The 15,638-nt window shown below is 47.5% G+C and overlaps 1 protein-coding gene across 1 annotated transcript in view; it reads right to left on the reverse strand.

Annotated features, from left to right (window-relative positions):
* The window catches only part of DOCK9 (dedicator of cytokinesis 9), a 258,564-nt gene that overhangs the window by 16,834 nt on the left and 226,092 nt on the right, over positions 1-15,638 (reverse strand). Inside the window, 7 exon segments of the mRNA XM_049778520.1 lie at positions 3,569-3,675; positions 4,270-4,327; positions 5,888-6,103; positions 6,198-6,311; positions 7,059-7,241; positions 7,327-7,464; positions 9,029-9,144. Coding sequence (XP_049634477.1) covers positions 3,569-3,675; positions 4,270-4,327; positions 5,888-6,103; positions 6,198-6,311; positions 7,059-7,241; positions 7,327-7,464; positions 9,029-9,144 — 932 coding nt within the window.

The following is a 15,638-nucleotide window of genomic DNA, read 5'->3' on the forward strand; positions in this document are numbered from 1 at the left end:
CCTTGGGACGCACAAGGCTAGGAGGGTGCAAATGTGAAATTCTCTTTACAGTATTTTTCTCTTTATTTAATTTTTGGGGGTCACACCTGGTGGTGCTCAGGGTTTCCCCTGGCTTAGCACTCAGACCATATGAGATGCTGGAATTTGAACCACCATCTGTCCTGGATCATCTGCGTACAAGGCAAACGCCCTACTGCTGTGCTATCTCTCTGGTCTCAATGCAATTCTCTCTCTCTCTCTCTCTCTCTTTTTTTTTTTTTTTTGTTATTGGGTCACAACTGGCAGCACTCAGGGGTTACTTCTGGCTCTATGTTCAGAAATTATTCCTGGCAGGCACAGGGGACCATGTGGGATGCCGGGATTCAAACCACCATCCTTCTACATGCAAGGCAAATACCTTACCTTACCTCCATGCTATCTCTCCGGCCCCAATGCAATTCTCTCTTCCTCTTTTTTTTTTTTTTTTGGTTTTTGGGCCACACCCAGCGGTGCTCAGGGGTTACTCCTGGCTGTCTGCTCAGAAATAGCTCCTGGCAGGCACAGGGGACCATATGGGACACCGGGATTCGAACCAACCACCTTTGGTCCTGGATCGGCTGCTTGCAAGGCAAACGCCGCTGTGCTATCTCTCCGGGCCCTTGTTTTTGTTTTTGGGTCACACCTGGCAGTGCTCAGGAGTTACTCCTGGCTCTACGCTCAGAAATTGCCCCTGGCAGACACGGGGGACCATATGGGATACTGGGATTCAAACCACTGTCCTTCTGCATGGAAGGCAAACACTTTACCTCCATGCTATCTCGCCAGCCCCCAATGCAATTCTCTTTAAAGACATTTTTAATTGAATTACCATGAGATACACAATTACCAAGTGTTTCACGATTGAGTTTCAGATATACAATGTCCAACACCCTTCACCAGGCCATGTTTTCTGCCACTAATGTCCCCAGTTTTCCTCCTTCCCTCTCCACTGCCTGCTCTATGATAAGCATTTTTCTTCTGTCTCTCTGTCTGTCTCTTTCTCTCCTTTTTTCCCTTTAAGACACTGTGGTGTGCACTACTGTTACTGAAGGGATATCATGCCTCACTTTCTCTCCTTTCAATACCCAATTCTTGTTCAGAGTGATCATTTCCAACTCTCATTGTCACAGTGCTCCCTCCAATGCCCTCTCTGCACTCCCCACTCTCTCTCTCTCCTTTTTTTTTTTGTTTTTGGGCCACACCCACCGGCGCTCAGTAATTGCTTCTGGCAGGGGACCATATGAGATGCCAGGAATCGAACCTGGGTTCGTCCCAGTTGACCACGTGCAATGCAAACGCTCTACCACTGTGCACTCCCCACTCTTTGTGGTAAGCATCCTACCATGGACTGGTCCTCCTGAGCCTCCTTTCTATAATCTATGTCTTAGTGGGTTATTAACATGCTATTTTTTTTAAAAAAAAATATTCCACAAATGGGGGCCAGAGAGATAGCACAGTGCTAGGGCATTTGCCTTGCATGCAGCCAACCCAGGACAAATGGCATCCCATATAGTCCCTGGAGCTTGCCAAAGCGATATCTGAACACAGAGCCAGGAGTAACCCCTGAGCACCGCCGGGTGTGACCCCAAAAACAAACAAATAAAAAATAATTCCACAAATGAGTATGATCATTTTGCCTGTTGTCTACTCTCTTATTACACTCATCATCATACTCTCCATGTCCTCCCACGTATAAGCAAATTTTGTGACTTCATTGTTCCTAATAGTCACAGTATTCCATTGTGTAGATGTACCACAGTTTTTCAGCCACTTATCTGTTCTTGGGTACTTGGATTGTTTCTAGATTCTCACTATTGTGAATAATGTTGCCATGAACATAGAGCTGCAAAGGGCTTTTCTGCATTGTGGCAAACATGCACTTCTTTAGTGATCATCCCTCTGCTGGTTATTCATAAAAGGTATTCTTTGGCCTGGAGAGATAGCACAGTGGCGTTTGCCTTGCAAGCAGCCGATCCAGGACCAAAGGTGGTTGGTTCAAATCCCAGTGTCCCATATGGTCCCCTGTGCCTCCCAGGAGCTATTTCTGAGCAGACAGCCAGGAGTAACCCCTGAGCATCGCTGGGTGTGGCCCAAAAACCAAAAAAAGAAAAAAAAAAAAGGTATTCTTGTTTTGGGGAGAGGTTCAAAGGACTGGGGATCAGGCTCGGCATAAGGGAGCCTCAGGTTCCATCCCAGCACCCAAGGGCTGAGTGATAGCGCAGTAGGTAGGATGCTTGCCTGACATGCGGCTGACCTGGATTCAATCCCTGACACCCTATATCACCAAGCACTGCCAGGAGTGATCACTGAGCACAAAACCAAGAATAACCCCTGAGCACAGTCAGGTGTGGTCCCCAAACAAAAAAAGCTAGGAGTCTCACTATATGTGGCTCAAATGTTTAAAAAAGTAAACTTACCAAAAAATATGAAGAACAAAAACATTTCCACATCATGTTAAATGTTACCAGCAAAATAGCCTTTGATGAAAAAAAGTATTAATTCTGATCTCAAAAAAAGTAGGGATAAGAAAGGCACTGTCTTATAGTTCTTATATATGTATTAATTTTCACACAGTGCCAGGGGTAACACCTGTGTTCTTTGTCTTTCCAAATGTCTTTCCTGCCTGGTGCTGAGGAGGGGGGACCTGGCTTTCCCGATCTGCTTCAGTGCTCAGTCCCTTATGTTTTTCTGACTGTGGTATACGAGGGAAATCTGTCTCACAAAGACCTTTAGCCGGGCAAGTCAGGATCTGAAACTCATCCTAAAAATGACCCAGGGGTCCCACAATCTACACTTTGAGGGCCACAAGCTTGCTCCTGGGTACTGCCTATTTATTTGGGAAGCCATGCCTGGCAGTGCTTAAGTGCTAAGCAAGAACCTCAGCCCTCAGGCCCATAGGGGTGCTATTAAACAGCAAACACAGGGCTAAAGGTGTCCAATCAGATCAGGCCCATGTGATTACACAACCTCCAGAGAGGGGACTGGGTCACTCATTTTTCTGTTCTCTATTCACTAAGCAAAGGGACCATTTATTCTTCCTCAGAAAACGAGGAGATGGAGCGGTTGGGGAGAAAGCTTAGGGGGAGGTCTCATGGGTGTTGGGCCCAAAGGGCAGGACTAAATAAGTTTCCTATAGGGCCAAAGAGATAGTAGGCATTTGCCTTGCATGCAGCCGACCCAGGACAGACCTGAGTTCAATTCCCAGCATTTCATATGGTTCCACAAGTCTGCTGGGCATAATTTCTGAGTGCAAACCCAAGAGGAACCCCTGTGGTTCCTCAGTGGTCACAGTCCCAATAATAATAATAATAATAATAATAATAATAATAATAATAATAATAATAATAATGCCAATAGGTGTGGCCCAAAAAACAAAATAGATAAATAAATAAAAATAAAATAAGTTTCTCCTTCATGGATGAGATCCCTCCCCACCTTTCCAGCCCAGCAAGTGGCATTAATGATTTTCAGGGTGCATCCAGGGGAAAGGGTTTGCCTCCATCCCACACAGTGGGGAGCATGGGGAGCCCGAGACCCGGCCATCGCTGACCTCATTGAAGTGCACATCCTGCATGCCTACATCCTCCATCATGGACGCCTCCTCGTCAATGTTGGGGGTGATGACTCTGAACGCTGAGCACCCCTGTCTGCACAGACCTGGGGGTGAGAGACGAAACAGGATGTGAACCTGGTCATTGGGAGCTGGGGGGCTCTGAGATATGAAACAAGTCACATGGGTATCTGGGTCTCAAGTGGCTCCCCAAGGGGTGCATGGGTCCCCTATACTGAGCCATGCACCTCCCTTGGTCCATGCCTACATCTTCCTCCTTCCACTCCTGTTTCCTCTTTTTTTTTTTTTTTTTTTTTTTTTGGTTTTTGGGCCACACCCGGTAACGCTCAGGGGTTACTCCTGGCTATGCGCTCAGAAGTTGCTCCTGGCTTGGGGGACCATATGGGACGCCGGGGGATCGAACCGCGGTCCGTCCAAGGCTACCGCAAGCAAGGCAGGCGCACCTTACCTTTAGCGCCACCGCCCGGCCCCTCCTGTTTCCTCTTTTCCCTCCCTGTGTGTCTCACCCGCCTTTAGGAAAAAGGATACAACAGTGGAATGTGCTGGAATCAAATGAACATACAACAAAGACATCATCTATCGCTGTGTGCAGTCACACACACACACACACACACACACACCACACACACACACACAACACACACACCCACACGTCCAGGACCCAGGGTGGGTGGCCTCACCTTTGCGCATGAGATATTCTGCCACAAGAGCTGTGACGTGCACATAGCACATAGCTGCCTGGAAGAGAGTACAGATGAGGATATTAGTCCTGCCCCTTGTGTCACCCCCAAACAGAAATCTAACCCATGTAGCCACATGGAGCATCCCAGGGTACCAACAGGGGTTCCCAGCAGCTCACACTTCAGTGTGCTTCTTCCTTACAGAGTCAAAGCGATGTGGTCACAGTCCCAATAATAAGAGGGGATCCTCTGTTCTTCTTTGTCAAGAGCTATCTCGGCAGTGCTAAGGACTGAACCTGGGACTCTGCACATGCCTGGTCCCTAGCCCCCATTCCGGGACCATCTACCCATCAAACTGCATTCCAGGGCATCCACTTTTCAGAGCTGGGGCAAAGCTTGGATGGGTCTTGGAGGGTCTTGGAACTTGGAGGTATATATAGGTCTTTGAAATAGTTTTCATGTATATTTGTGTTCTCACTGCCTGCTTTTTTCCCTCCCCCTGGGGAGAGGGGTTTTGTTTGAATCTCAAGAAATGGAAGGCAGAAATGCTGAAGAAGAGAGAGCTATCATCTAGGCTGTGGTTTCATGGACTGGCTTGTTGGAGTTTCTTGCCTCTTACAACCTTCATATCTGTGTGGATTATTTATTGTGGACTATTACAACTAAACAGCACCTACGGATAGGAGGTATGGGACTCCCCTTCCCCCCTTGGAGAATGTAGAACAATCAATCTGTAGCCCTACATAAGTTCAATTGGCCATAGTCAGATCAGGAGCATCCCTCAGTGCCCAGGGCTCCAGAAATGTCTCCAAGCAATGTTGCAGGGTACTAAAATGCTCACGGGATTTAAATTCATTTTTGGGGGTGGGGGTGGGGAGGACCAAACCCGGCAGAGCTCAGGGGTTACTCCTGGCTCTGTACTCAGAAATTGCTCCTGGCAGGCTCAAGGGACCATATGGGATATCAGGAATTGAACCTAGGTTGCAAAGCAAACACCTTCTCTGTTGTGCAATCACTCTCACCCTAAGATTTCAAGCACTTTAAAAAAATTTTGGGGGGAGCCATACCCGGTGATGCTCAGGGGTTACTACTGGTTATGTGCTCAGAAATAGCTTCTGGCTTGAGAGACCATATGGAACGCTGGGGATTGAACCTAGGTTTGTCCTAGATCAGCTGCATGCAAGGCAAACGCCCTACTGCTGTGCTAACTTGAAGCACTTTATTTTTTATTTGAAGCACTTTTATTTATTTATTTATTTATTTATTTATTTATTTATTTATTTATTTATTTATTTTTTGGTTTTTGGGCCACACCCAGCGGTACTCAGGGGTTACTCCTGGCTGTCTGCTCAGAAATAGCTCCTGGCAGGCACGGGGGACCATATGGGACACCGGGATTCGAACCAACCACCTTTGGTGCTGGATCGGCTGTTTGCAAGGTAAACACCACTGTGCTATCTCTCTGGGCCCGATTTGAAGCACTTTTAATATTTCCACCCTCTTGTGTTGGGGCTCAAACCCAGGACGTTCTACATCAAGTGATGTGCTGGAGCACTGCCCCTTGATGGAGAGATGGGCCCATTTCTCAAAGGCGGATCCAGAGATGGGTGCTAGCTACCTCGGAGAGGTCCCCATTTTTGACGTGGATCCGGGCCATGCTGTCCAGCCAGGTCTTGCGGAGCTCGGGGGTGCTGGCATAGGACTTGGCCAGGCTGTACTGCAGGTCCACTAGCATCTCAGGATCATTCTCGTGTTCCTTCATCTGCGCCGTGGCCATGAGGACTGTGCGAATCCGCTTGGTTAGGTCCTTGACATCCGAAGAGAAGCTGGTGTGCTGGAGAGGAGACAGAAGGGCACAAGGCCGGGTTTGCTGGAGGCTGAGACCCAGCTAGGGGTGACCTAGGAGTTGAGTTAGGGCCGGAACCCACCTTGATGAGCCGGTCACTGTTGGCACAGTTGTTGATGATGGACAAGGACTGCTGGAAGCGAGTGCCCCCGATGCCCACCACGTCCGCTATCAGCTGGCTCACGGAGATAATCACCTGGACCAAAAAAAAAAAGTCACCAGGGCTGTATAGTCCTGCTCCTTTTATTTGTTTGTTTATTTGTTTCTTGGCACACCCAGTGTTGCTCAGGGCTTACTCCTGGCTTTGTGCTCAAGAAACACTTCTGGCCATGCTTGGAGGATCATGTGGGATACTGGTTGGTCATGTGCAAGGCAAAGCTGTGATATAGCTTTGGCTCCCCAAGTCCTGCTCTTTCTTTATTTTTGGGCCACACCCAGCGTGCTCAGGAATTACTCCTGGCAGGCTCAGGGGACCACATGAGATGCCGAGGATCAAACCTGGGTCTGTCTGGGTCGGCATCAAGTAAGACAAATGCTTTACCTCTGTGATATCGCTCCAGCCCCAAAACAAGGACTTTTTTTGTTTGTTTGGTTTTTTTGGGCCACAACCGGCAGTGCTGAGAGGTTATTCCTGGCAGGCTTGGGGACAATATGGGATACCGAGAATCGAACCTGGGTCAATTCTGGTTCGGCCACATGCAACACAAAACCCCTACTGCTGTGCTGTCACTCCAGCCTCCCTAGTCCTGCTCTTGGCATGGGCCCTACTCTGACATGCTCCCCCTGGACAGAAGCTCTATCTAAAATATCCCCAACCACCGGGGCCTTGCACCAGCCTGTTGCAGACTCAAGGTGCAGCCAGCAGCTGCTCTTGAGCAGACTCGCATTTGGGGGTGCAGAATGAGATAGGAGAGGGGAGCTCCAAGTGCTCCCCTCAACATACCTGCAGGTGTGTGCGCACGAAGGACTTCTTGCCCGTGTAGTCGAAGTTGTTTCGCATGAGGAAGTAGAGGAGCTGCGAGGCCTCGGTGCGGATGGAGCTCAGCTTGGAGTTGCAGCATTTGAGGGTCTCGTAGCACAGGGCCGAGCACATGTCGGCGCGCCCCTCGTAGAAGGTAGAGGGGAACTGGGGGTGCATGGGTGGGGAGAGGTTGTCAATTCCGGTGGAGGCGGCCGGGGAGAGGCCCGCTGCACCCCAGGGGGATGCTTACCTTGTAGATGAGTGAGCGCAGGGCGGTGAAGACGTGCTTCAGGGCCATCTCCGACTGGTTCTTCTGCAGGAAGCACAGGTAGACATCGAAGACTTTTTTCATGAGCGGGTTGTGCCCGTGGTCCACCAGGAGCTGGTTCTGAGAGAACATGGGGTACAGGGGCACAGGGTTAGCTGGGGCGCTGGGGATTCGCATTTAAGAGGCTTCACCCAGGGAAACTTTCAGGAGCCACTCATCCTGGGCGCTGCACCACATGGGACTCAATATGCAGATGCCAGCGCATGTTACCAGTGGCTCATGCTGGAAGGTGATTTGATGGACACAAATGGCGGCACAGGAGTGGACATGTTAAACACATGTGGCTCTGGGGTCAGGGTGAGAACATAGCAGGGAGGATGTTTGCCTTGCATGTGGCCAACTCAGTTTCTATCTCGGCACTCCATGGGGTCCCCTGAACCTACGGGTATGGGCCAAGAAACAGAACCAAAATAAATACACAGCGCACACACACACACACACACACACACACACACACACACACACACACACACACACACACACACACACACACACAACTTGTGAATCCTCTAAAGACCGAATTTTCTCAAAGCTGTAGGATCAAGCAATTCGGTGTGCAATGAGCTCACTTTGATTTTGGCATCTCAGCGAGGGCATCTTTATAAAATTTCCCAACATACATAACATAGCACGAATTGCCCTGGCTATTTATTCATCTTCTATTTATCTTTTGACTTGGAGCAATTGCTAAGGAGGCCATGTTCATGACAAATTTATTGTTGTTGTTGTTTTTGTTGTTTTGAGGGCCACACCTGGCAGTGCTTAGAGATTCCTCCTGACTCTGCACTCAGGAATCACTCCTGGCGGTGCTCAGGGAACCAAATGGGACGCTAGGGATTGATCCTTTGGTCAGCTGTGTGCAAGGTAAATGTCTTACCCACTGTACTATCTTTCTGGTCCTGACATCTTAATTTTTTGTTTGTTTGTCTGTTTGTTTGTTTTGGGCCACATTTATCTATAGTATAGGAGTCTCAAACTCGAAGCCCGCGGGCCACAAACGGCCCTCCGTACAACATTTTGTGGCCCTGCCCTAGAGGAATCTTTTTTTTTGTTTTGCTTTGTTTTAGTTGTTTGGGTCACACACACACACCCCCAATGTTCAAGGCTTACTACTGACTTTGCACTCAAGGATTACCCCAACTTTGCCTCCTGCGGCCCCCAGGTAAATTGAGTTTGAGACCCCTGACAGGGCTTATTCCTGGCTCTGGGCTCGCTCCTGGCAGACTCCAAAAACCCTATGGGATGCCGGGGATTAAATCTGGGTTGGCCAGATGCAAGGCAAGTGTCCTACTTGTTATACTATTGCTCCAGCTCTGATTGGTTTGATAAAGAAAATGAGGGTGAATGCTTCCTTATTTGAGGTAGAAGGGGGGAGAGAGAGAGAAAGAGAGAGAGAGGAAGACCAAGAGCGAGGGAGGAAGAGATAGAGAATAAAAGGGAGAGGGACGGAGGAAGTGAGAGAATGGAAAGAGGAGGGAAAGACGAGAAAGAGGGAGAGAGAAACAGTTGCTGTAGTGAAAACACAGCATGGGAAGCAATGGCTGCCTTAGTCATGCACACAAACCCACAATCCCCCATGGGGTAGGGCACCTCAAGCCCTGCACTCCATATCCCATGCCCATACCTTGAAGGCCAGTGTGAAGAGCGAGAGCGTGTTCAGGGCTGTGAGACACACCTCGGTGGCAATGTTGGCTTCCAGAAAGGACTGGTGCAGGGCATCAGCATCCGAGTGCCCGTAGCCTGTGGGAACCAGAGTAGGGGTCACTGTGAGGGGCTGCAGATGGGAGTGGGGCAGGAGATGGGGGGCTGGCAGGGTGGCCACAGTCAACTTTTGCTCCTTTACAGGACGATGAGTCAAAGGGGGGGTGTCTTTTAGTGGTGGTGAAGTTCTGACTAAATTTTCCAAGTCCCCCCAAGCCAGGCAGAATTTTGAGTTTCTGTGCTTTGTGGCTTCTCCTTTCTCAGTGGCCCTGAGGACGATGGACATTTTGAAACCTGGCCTCTAAAATAATATGGAAATGGAGGCATGGAAGGCTAAAAAAAATGTGCCCCAAGTCACATGGTGGGTCAAATGCTGAGAATGACCAGTTGCCAGGAGAAAGGGACCCTCACCCCACCTGTCCTAGGGGAGGCTGGCAGAGTGGGGAGGGTGTCCAGATTGAAAATCTCCCCTGGAGAGCAAAAATAGAGTGAAGACAAGGACCCTTTTCTGTGACACACAGACTGTGGATCAGTTCTGATCCATTGGCCAAGGAGGCCATGGCTGGCCATCATGACCCATTTCAATCATGCTTTACCAGTGGCCCATGGGCCACATAGTGTATTTGTTCCCATTTTGTTTCTTCACTTCAAAATAAGATATAAGCAGTGTGCATGAAAATTTGTTCATATTTTTGTTTTTACTATAGTTTGGCACTCCAACAGTTTCAGGGACAGTGAACTGGCTCCCTGTTTAAATAGTTTGAGGACCACTGTGTTTAGACCATGATTAAAAAGTTGGGAATGTGATTATCTCCCCTCTTCCATTTTATTTTATTCCTTTCAGAATAACTTTGGTTATCTGGGGAGTTCTGTGACTCCACATAGATTTAAGTCATGCTTGTTCTAAATCTTTGAAGCATGGAGTCTGTATTTTGACAAATATATTTCCAGCAAAACAGCTATGAACTGGAGGGTGCCATGAGAAGTGGGGTGAGAGTGAGTGAGAAGGACAAATATTGGCTGATTTTGCTCACTGTGGTCTATGGAGAAAACAAAACAAAAGAATAGGGAGACGGTCTTCAGAGAGACCAGTCCTTGGCCTTGAATTACAAAACTCTGATGACCAGGAAGTGATAGTGATGGTGGTGGGGAAGTGGAAGGAAAAGACGGACTAGCAGTAACAGGACAGGGTGGAGAGTCTGAGAAACTTCGGTGGTGGTGGTGACGAAGTAGTGACTAGATGTACCAGCACCATAAAAGTTAACGTCATGTTGCCTAAGCTAAAGTTTATCTTATTTTATTTTATTGGTTTCTCAGTCACACCCAGTGATGCTCAGGGGTTACTCCTGGCTATGTGCTCAGAAATTACTCCTGGCTTGGGGGACCATATGGGATGCCGGGGAATCAAATTGCCGTCCGTCCTAGCCTGGAGCACACAAGGCCTTACGCCCTGCGCCACTGCTTCAGCCCCTAAACTACATACAGTTTAAACAAAAATCTAAAAGCAAAACAAGACTGGGGCTGCCTCAGACACTAAGTGGGCCTGGTTGGGTCAACTTCTGCCTGGTTTCCTCATCAATAACAAGGGGAACTCTCCTCCAAGGTCCGGGATGAATGTGACACCTCTAAACCTCTGGGATCAGAGGCTACCCCGGGTGGTCACGGTGGTGGGCTCAAGTCCTGAGAGGAACAAGCGTTGACTGTGGTATTCTACTCGCTTTCATGAAAAGCTTAAAAGCCAGCAGGTCTGGAAAGAAATGTTGAAGAGAAGGAAAGATCATGAAAAAATGCGTCATTTAAATATGGACCCTATGTCTTCTGTGGTGTGACCGGAAGAGTCAATTTAGTACCGAGAAGCAGTTGGACGTACAATTTGAGATATTAAATTATGAAATGGTAATGCATTAGCAGAGTCTAAATATGTACACTCATACAGGATGCAAAGACGCTACAGTGTTGATGTAGGTGAGAGAGAAAGATGGCAAAGTTCTATGTCACGGAATGTCTTACTTCTCCAAGGATAAGAAGGAATCCTCCACACTTATTCGGGCCAGCCATTTCCTTCCTACTCTGAAGAGGAGGACATTGAGGACAGTTGGGAAATAAAGCACAGAAAAACCCAGCGACCTTTCTTGAAGTCCTTAATGGGGCCTGTACTCAAATTTGCTGCCTGGGCCAGTTTCTCAGAGAAACTGCCTCTGGTTGGATAGAATTTGGGGCTCAGCATGATGTCAACTTTAATTCACATATCAGAGGCAAGGAGACCATTTTGTTGTTGTTTTCCAAGACTGCAAAACAGCTGTTGAAAGCAACTTGAGTTGCTTTTGAAACTATAGCAAAGACCTGAGTAGGGGCTTTTATGTAATTTTTCTTTTTTCCTCTTGGGGTTTTGAGGTTCTGTGATCAACAAGGAAGGTCAAGTGCCCCCTGGCCTGTTTCTTTTCCCTTCTGGATTTTTTTTTATGGGGAGAATTAAGTGTCTGTCGGTGGAAAGCGATGTTTATTGTCATTTTTTTGGCACTGATATTCACCCTCACCATCTCATTCAGTGATGTTTGCCTGCTGAGATATGGAGACCAGAAGAAGGGAAATGGGTAAAAGTTGTTAGGACAGTCACCAAGGAGATTGAAGTGGGGACAGGGTGGAAAATGTTGCTTTACTGCATGCTGGCCCTTTTTCTAAATAACTTAGCATACTAGATGCTCAATACAGACACTCAAACGCCAGAAAAATCCACGTACCCATGGGCCCACGTCTAGAATGAGTTACCCACTGGGACTTGTTGATGTGTCTGTGAATGGCAGACGTGACAGTGAGGTCACACTACAAGAGATCAGAGAGAAATCTGTGTGCTTGGATCATAAAGAGATCAAAGAAATAGTTCTTTGGAGCATCAATCCGTTATCTCCAACTATTTTAATGGAACTCTTGAAAGATATACATATTTTTAAATCCTCCAAATGAAGCAACAGCCCAGAAAGGAAGTGTGAGTGGTGGGAGAATGCTGAGTTGATCCATTCAAGGGTGTTCCCTGTCCCGTCTCTGCTGTGCTCAGGCAAAGAATGACTGGTGGCCGTTGGCTCAGACAATCTCACCGGGAATCAACACTGAACTAGGAGGTAGTGCAGTGGTTAGGACACTTGCTTAGCAATAAACACAACTTGGGTCCAATTCCTGGTCCCCTCAACATACCTGGTGCAGCCTGGAAGACTCCTAGCATTACAAGGGTAGCCTGCAATTTTTAGGGTGTTGACATTGTACTGATGGTACATTTGGCTGAGAATTATCAGTGGGACCCCTGGACTTCCTGATGACCCTCACACTCAAAAAGGAAATGAGAAAGACAGCAATGTCTTTGAAGTTCCGGCCAGTGGCCAGGAATGATGTTTCCAAGTTGGCAAAGCCAGATGAGGGGATGTACTATGCTTCCTACCTTCCACGAGGGGGGGCAGCACGTCACAGGTCACTTAGCTGTCCTGGAATTCTCTGGTGGCTTTGATTAAGGGGGTTTGTTCTAAACTCAGAAGCCAGGGATGTGCTTGATTTTCCTTCTAATGTCACCTGTTCATCTCAGCCTCAATGAACCGGACCCACACTTACATTCATATGTCCTGAAAGGCTGCCTTTGTACAGTCTTCTGACTGTGGAGGTTTCACTCCCTGTCACATCTGAACCCAGTCACTGGGCAGGGTGAAAGTCCCACCCATGCCACCTGCACCTATTTTCCTGAACATCAAAGGACACTGAGTCAGAGCAAGTCTGATGACCCCTTAGTGGAGACATTTATTTCTGGGCTGCCTTCTCCTATAGGGTGTTAGGATTCCTTTTTTGAGTTCTTTGGTTTTTTTGAGGGGCCATACCTGGTGGTACCCAGGTGTTACCCCTGACTCTACACTCAGAAATTACTCCTGGTAGGCTCATGGGACAATATGGGATGCCAGGGATTGAACCTGGGTTGGCTGCATGCAAGGCAAATGCCCTACCCACTGTGCTATCGCTCTGGCCCTTGGACACCAGAATTCTTATTTAATATTATTTTCCTTCTGGTGTATAATGTGAACCCAGAAAAACGGATGTATTTTTTCACAGAGAAATAGAAATACTTAAGAACAAGTTATCTTCTGTTGAAAAGAAATCTCCAAGTGTGTTGGCTCTGAACTGGCTTAAATTTCTGGCACCACTAGGGTCACTCCTGAGCACGGAGTGAGGATTAGCTGTGGGACCAAAGTATGAACTCCGAAAGAGAATGAAAAGGAGAGACAGAGTGAGTGTGAGAGAGAAAAAGAAGAGGGAAAGAAAGAAAAAGATAAAGGGAGAAAGGAAGAGTAAGAAAGAAGAAAAAAGGAAATAAAGAAAAAAGAAAGAGAAAAGAAAGACGAAAGAGACAGAGAAAGAGAAAGACGAGACAGAAAGAAGAAAGAAAGAGAGAGAGAAAAGAAAGAAAGAAAGAAAGAAAGAAAGAAAGAAAGAAAGAAAGAAAGAAAGAAAGAATGAATAGAAAGAAACCAGGACACACTTGAATGAAGCCTTCACACAATTGCCGGGCAACCTGTCCGCACCTCTCCCATTTTTTTTTTTTTTGGGCCACACCCGGCGGCTCAGGGTGACTCCTGGCTGTCTGCTCAGAAATAGCTCCTGGCAGGCACGGGGACCATATGGGACACCGGATTCAAACCAACCACCTTTGGTCCTGGATTGGCTGCTTGCAAGGCAAACGCCGCTGTGCTATCTCTCCGGGCCCACCTCTCCCATTTTTAGTGCTCAGAAGGTTTTTCCTTCCTGGAGGGACAAAGAACACTATTTCCAGCAGGAAATCAGAGGATTTGCTGCCTGCCCTGAGTCACACACCAAGATAACAAAAGGGGTCGCAGTGACTAGTATAAGTGGTGAGGAAACGTGTTCTGCTTCCTTCCACGTGATGTCCAGCTGTGTTGCAGCACGGACGGGCTCAACCCAGAGGATAAAATTCAGGAAAGCCACTTGCTTTAAGCATACTACCCAGTTTTGTTGTCAAGGCTACTAAAATATCTATTGGAAACACCAATTCTTGAATTTTAAATGGGCACTATGATACAATCTCTCAATTTTGAGACACAAAGACCTCAAGAAATCCTAACAATGAGGGCTGGAGTGATAACATAGAGGTTCAGGCATTTGTTTTGCATGCTGCTTATCCTGGTTCTGTCCTCAGTGGTCCCCTGGACGATGGTCCCTGAATACACTGAGTATGTCCCTCAAGCCCCAAACAGAACCCAAACCAAAGCCAACATTCAATGACCAAGTCTCTATGGAAGCTGAGCTGATGAGAATGTAAGATAATGACACGAATGATGTGCAAGAATGGACCATATCCCAGGCAACTCATAGCTAGCCAGAGACTTGGGCAATGTGGCCCCCACTGGGTTCAAATTCTCCTGGACTCTGCTGCCCTCTGCTGGCAAAGCTGAGGCCTGACTGGGCTTTTCTTCCACAGAGGTTGAGAAAATGAAATTTCAAAATGAAATTCTGTTTCTGTTTTGCTTACCCCTGACTTTGCACTCAGCAATTATTCCTGGCAGACTGGGGGCACCCTCTGGGATGCCAAGGAGTCAGTCGTGTGGTAGGAAAGCTTCTGACCTTCTGTACAAACACTCTAGTCCCTTCAATTTTGACTCATTTCTAAAATCATTTTAGACTCTGGCATTCCAATACTCATGCTTCATCCTGGACCCATATTCTATTTTTTTTGTTTTTTGTTTTTTGAGTCACACCCGGCAGTGCTCAGGGGTTACTCCTGGCTCTGCACTCAGAAATTACCCCAGCAGGCATGGGGGACCATATGGAATGCCAGGATTCCAATCACTGACAGTCCTGGATCAGCTGTGTTCAAGACAAATGCCCTACCGCTGTGCTAATTCTCCAGACCGGAATCCATATCCTATTGGCTGGCTTAGCAGAAGGTACTGTGTTCATTGTTCAATAGAAAAAACAACAAAATATACATTTCATTGCAGGTTTCTCATCTAGAACCTGGGTGTGGTTGTAAATAAAAATGTTATGTATGACTCTGCATGTCCATCTTCACACACATTAACATATACATGTGTGATTTGGTTTGGACCTATTGGGCTATATCTGGTGCTCAGATCCTAAAGGAGGGAAGATCGGACTGCTTGCATCTATAGTGGAAAGACCTCAGCGAGAACTGAGCCAGCTGCCAGGACACGGTGCCCACCTTGCCGGCCAAGAACTATAAGATTGTGGGTCCACGATGCCCAGTTCACGAAGAGATGAGGACAAAAGCGACACAGAACGTCACTTAGAATGGGCATTCTGGAAGCAGGGCGCCAGGAAGACCAGGCTCCATTTGGGTCTCAGGAGGAGGGGGAGGTCCATGCCAACAAAGAACTGGGCGTTGGCATCGTCTCTCCATTCCCTTCCACATCACCTCCACCAATGAGTGTGGTAATTAGATAGACAAATGGTCCATCTGCAAGTGGTCCCTCATAGCCTTTTCATTTTTTTTTTATTTTTTTTTGGTTTTTGGGCCACAC

The sequence above is a fragment of the Suncus etruscus genome, chromosome 8 (assembly GCF_024139225.1).
Source record: "Suncus etruscus isolate mSunEtr1 chromosome 8, mSunEtr1.pri.cur, whole genome shotgun sequence".
NCBI lineage: Eukaryota > Metazoa > Chordata > Mammalia > Eulipotyphla > Soricidae > Suncus > Suncus etruscus.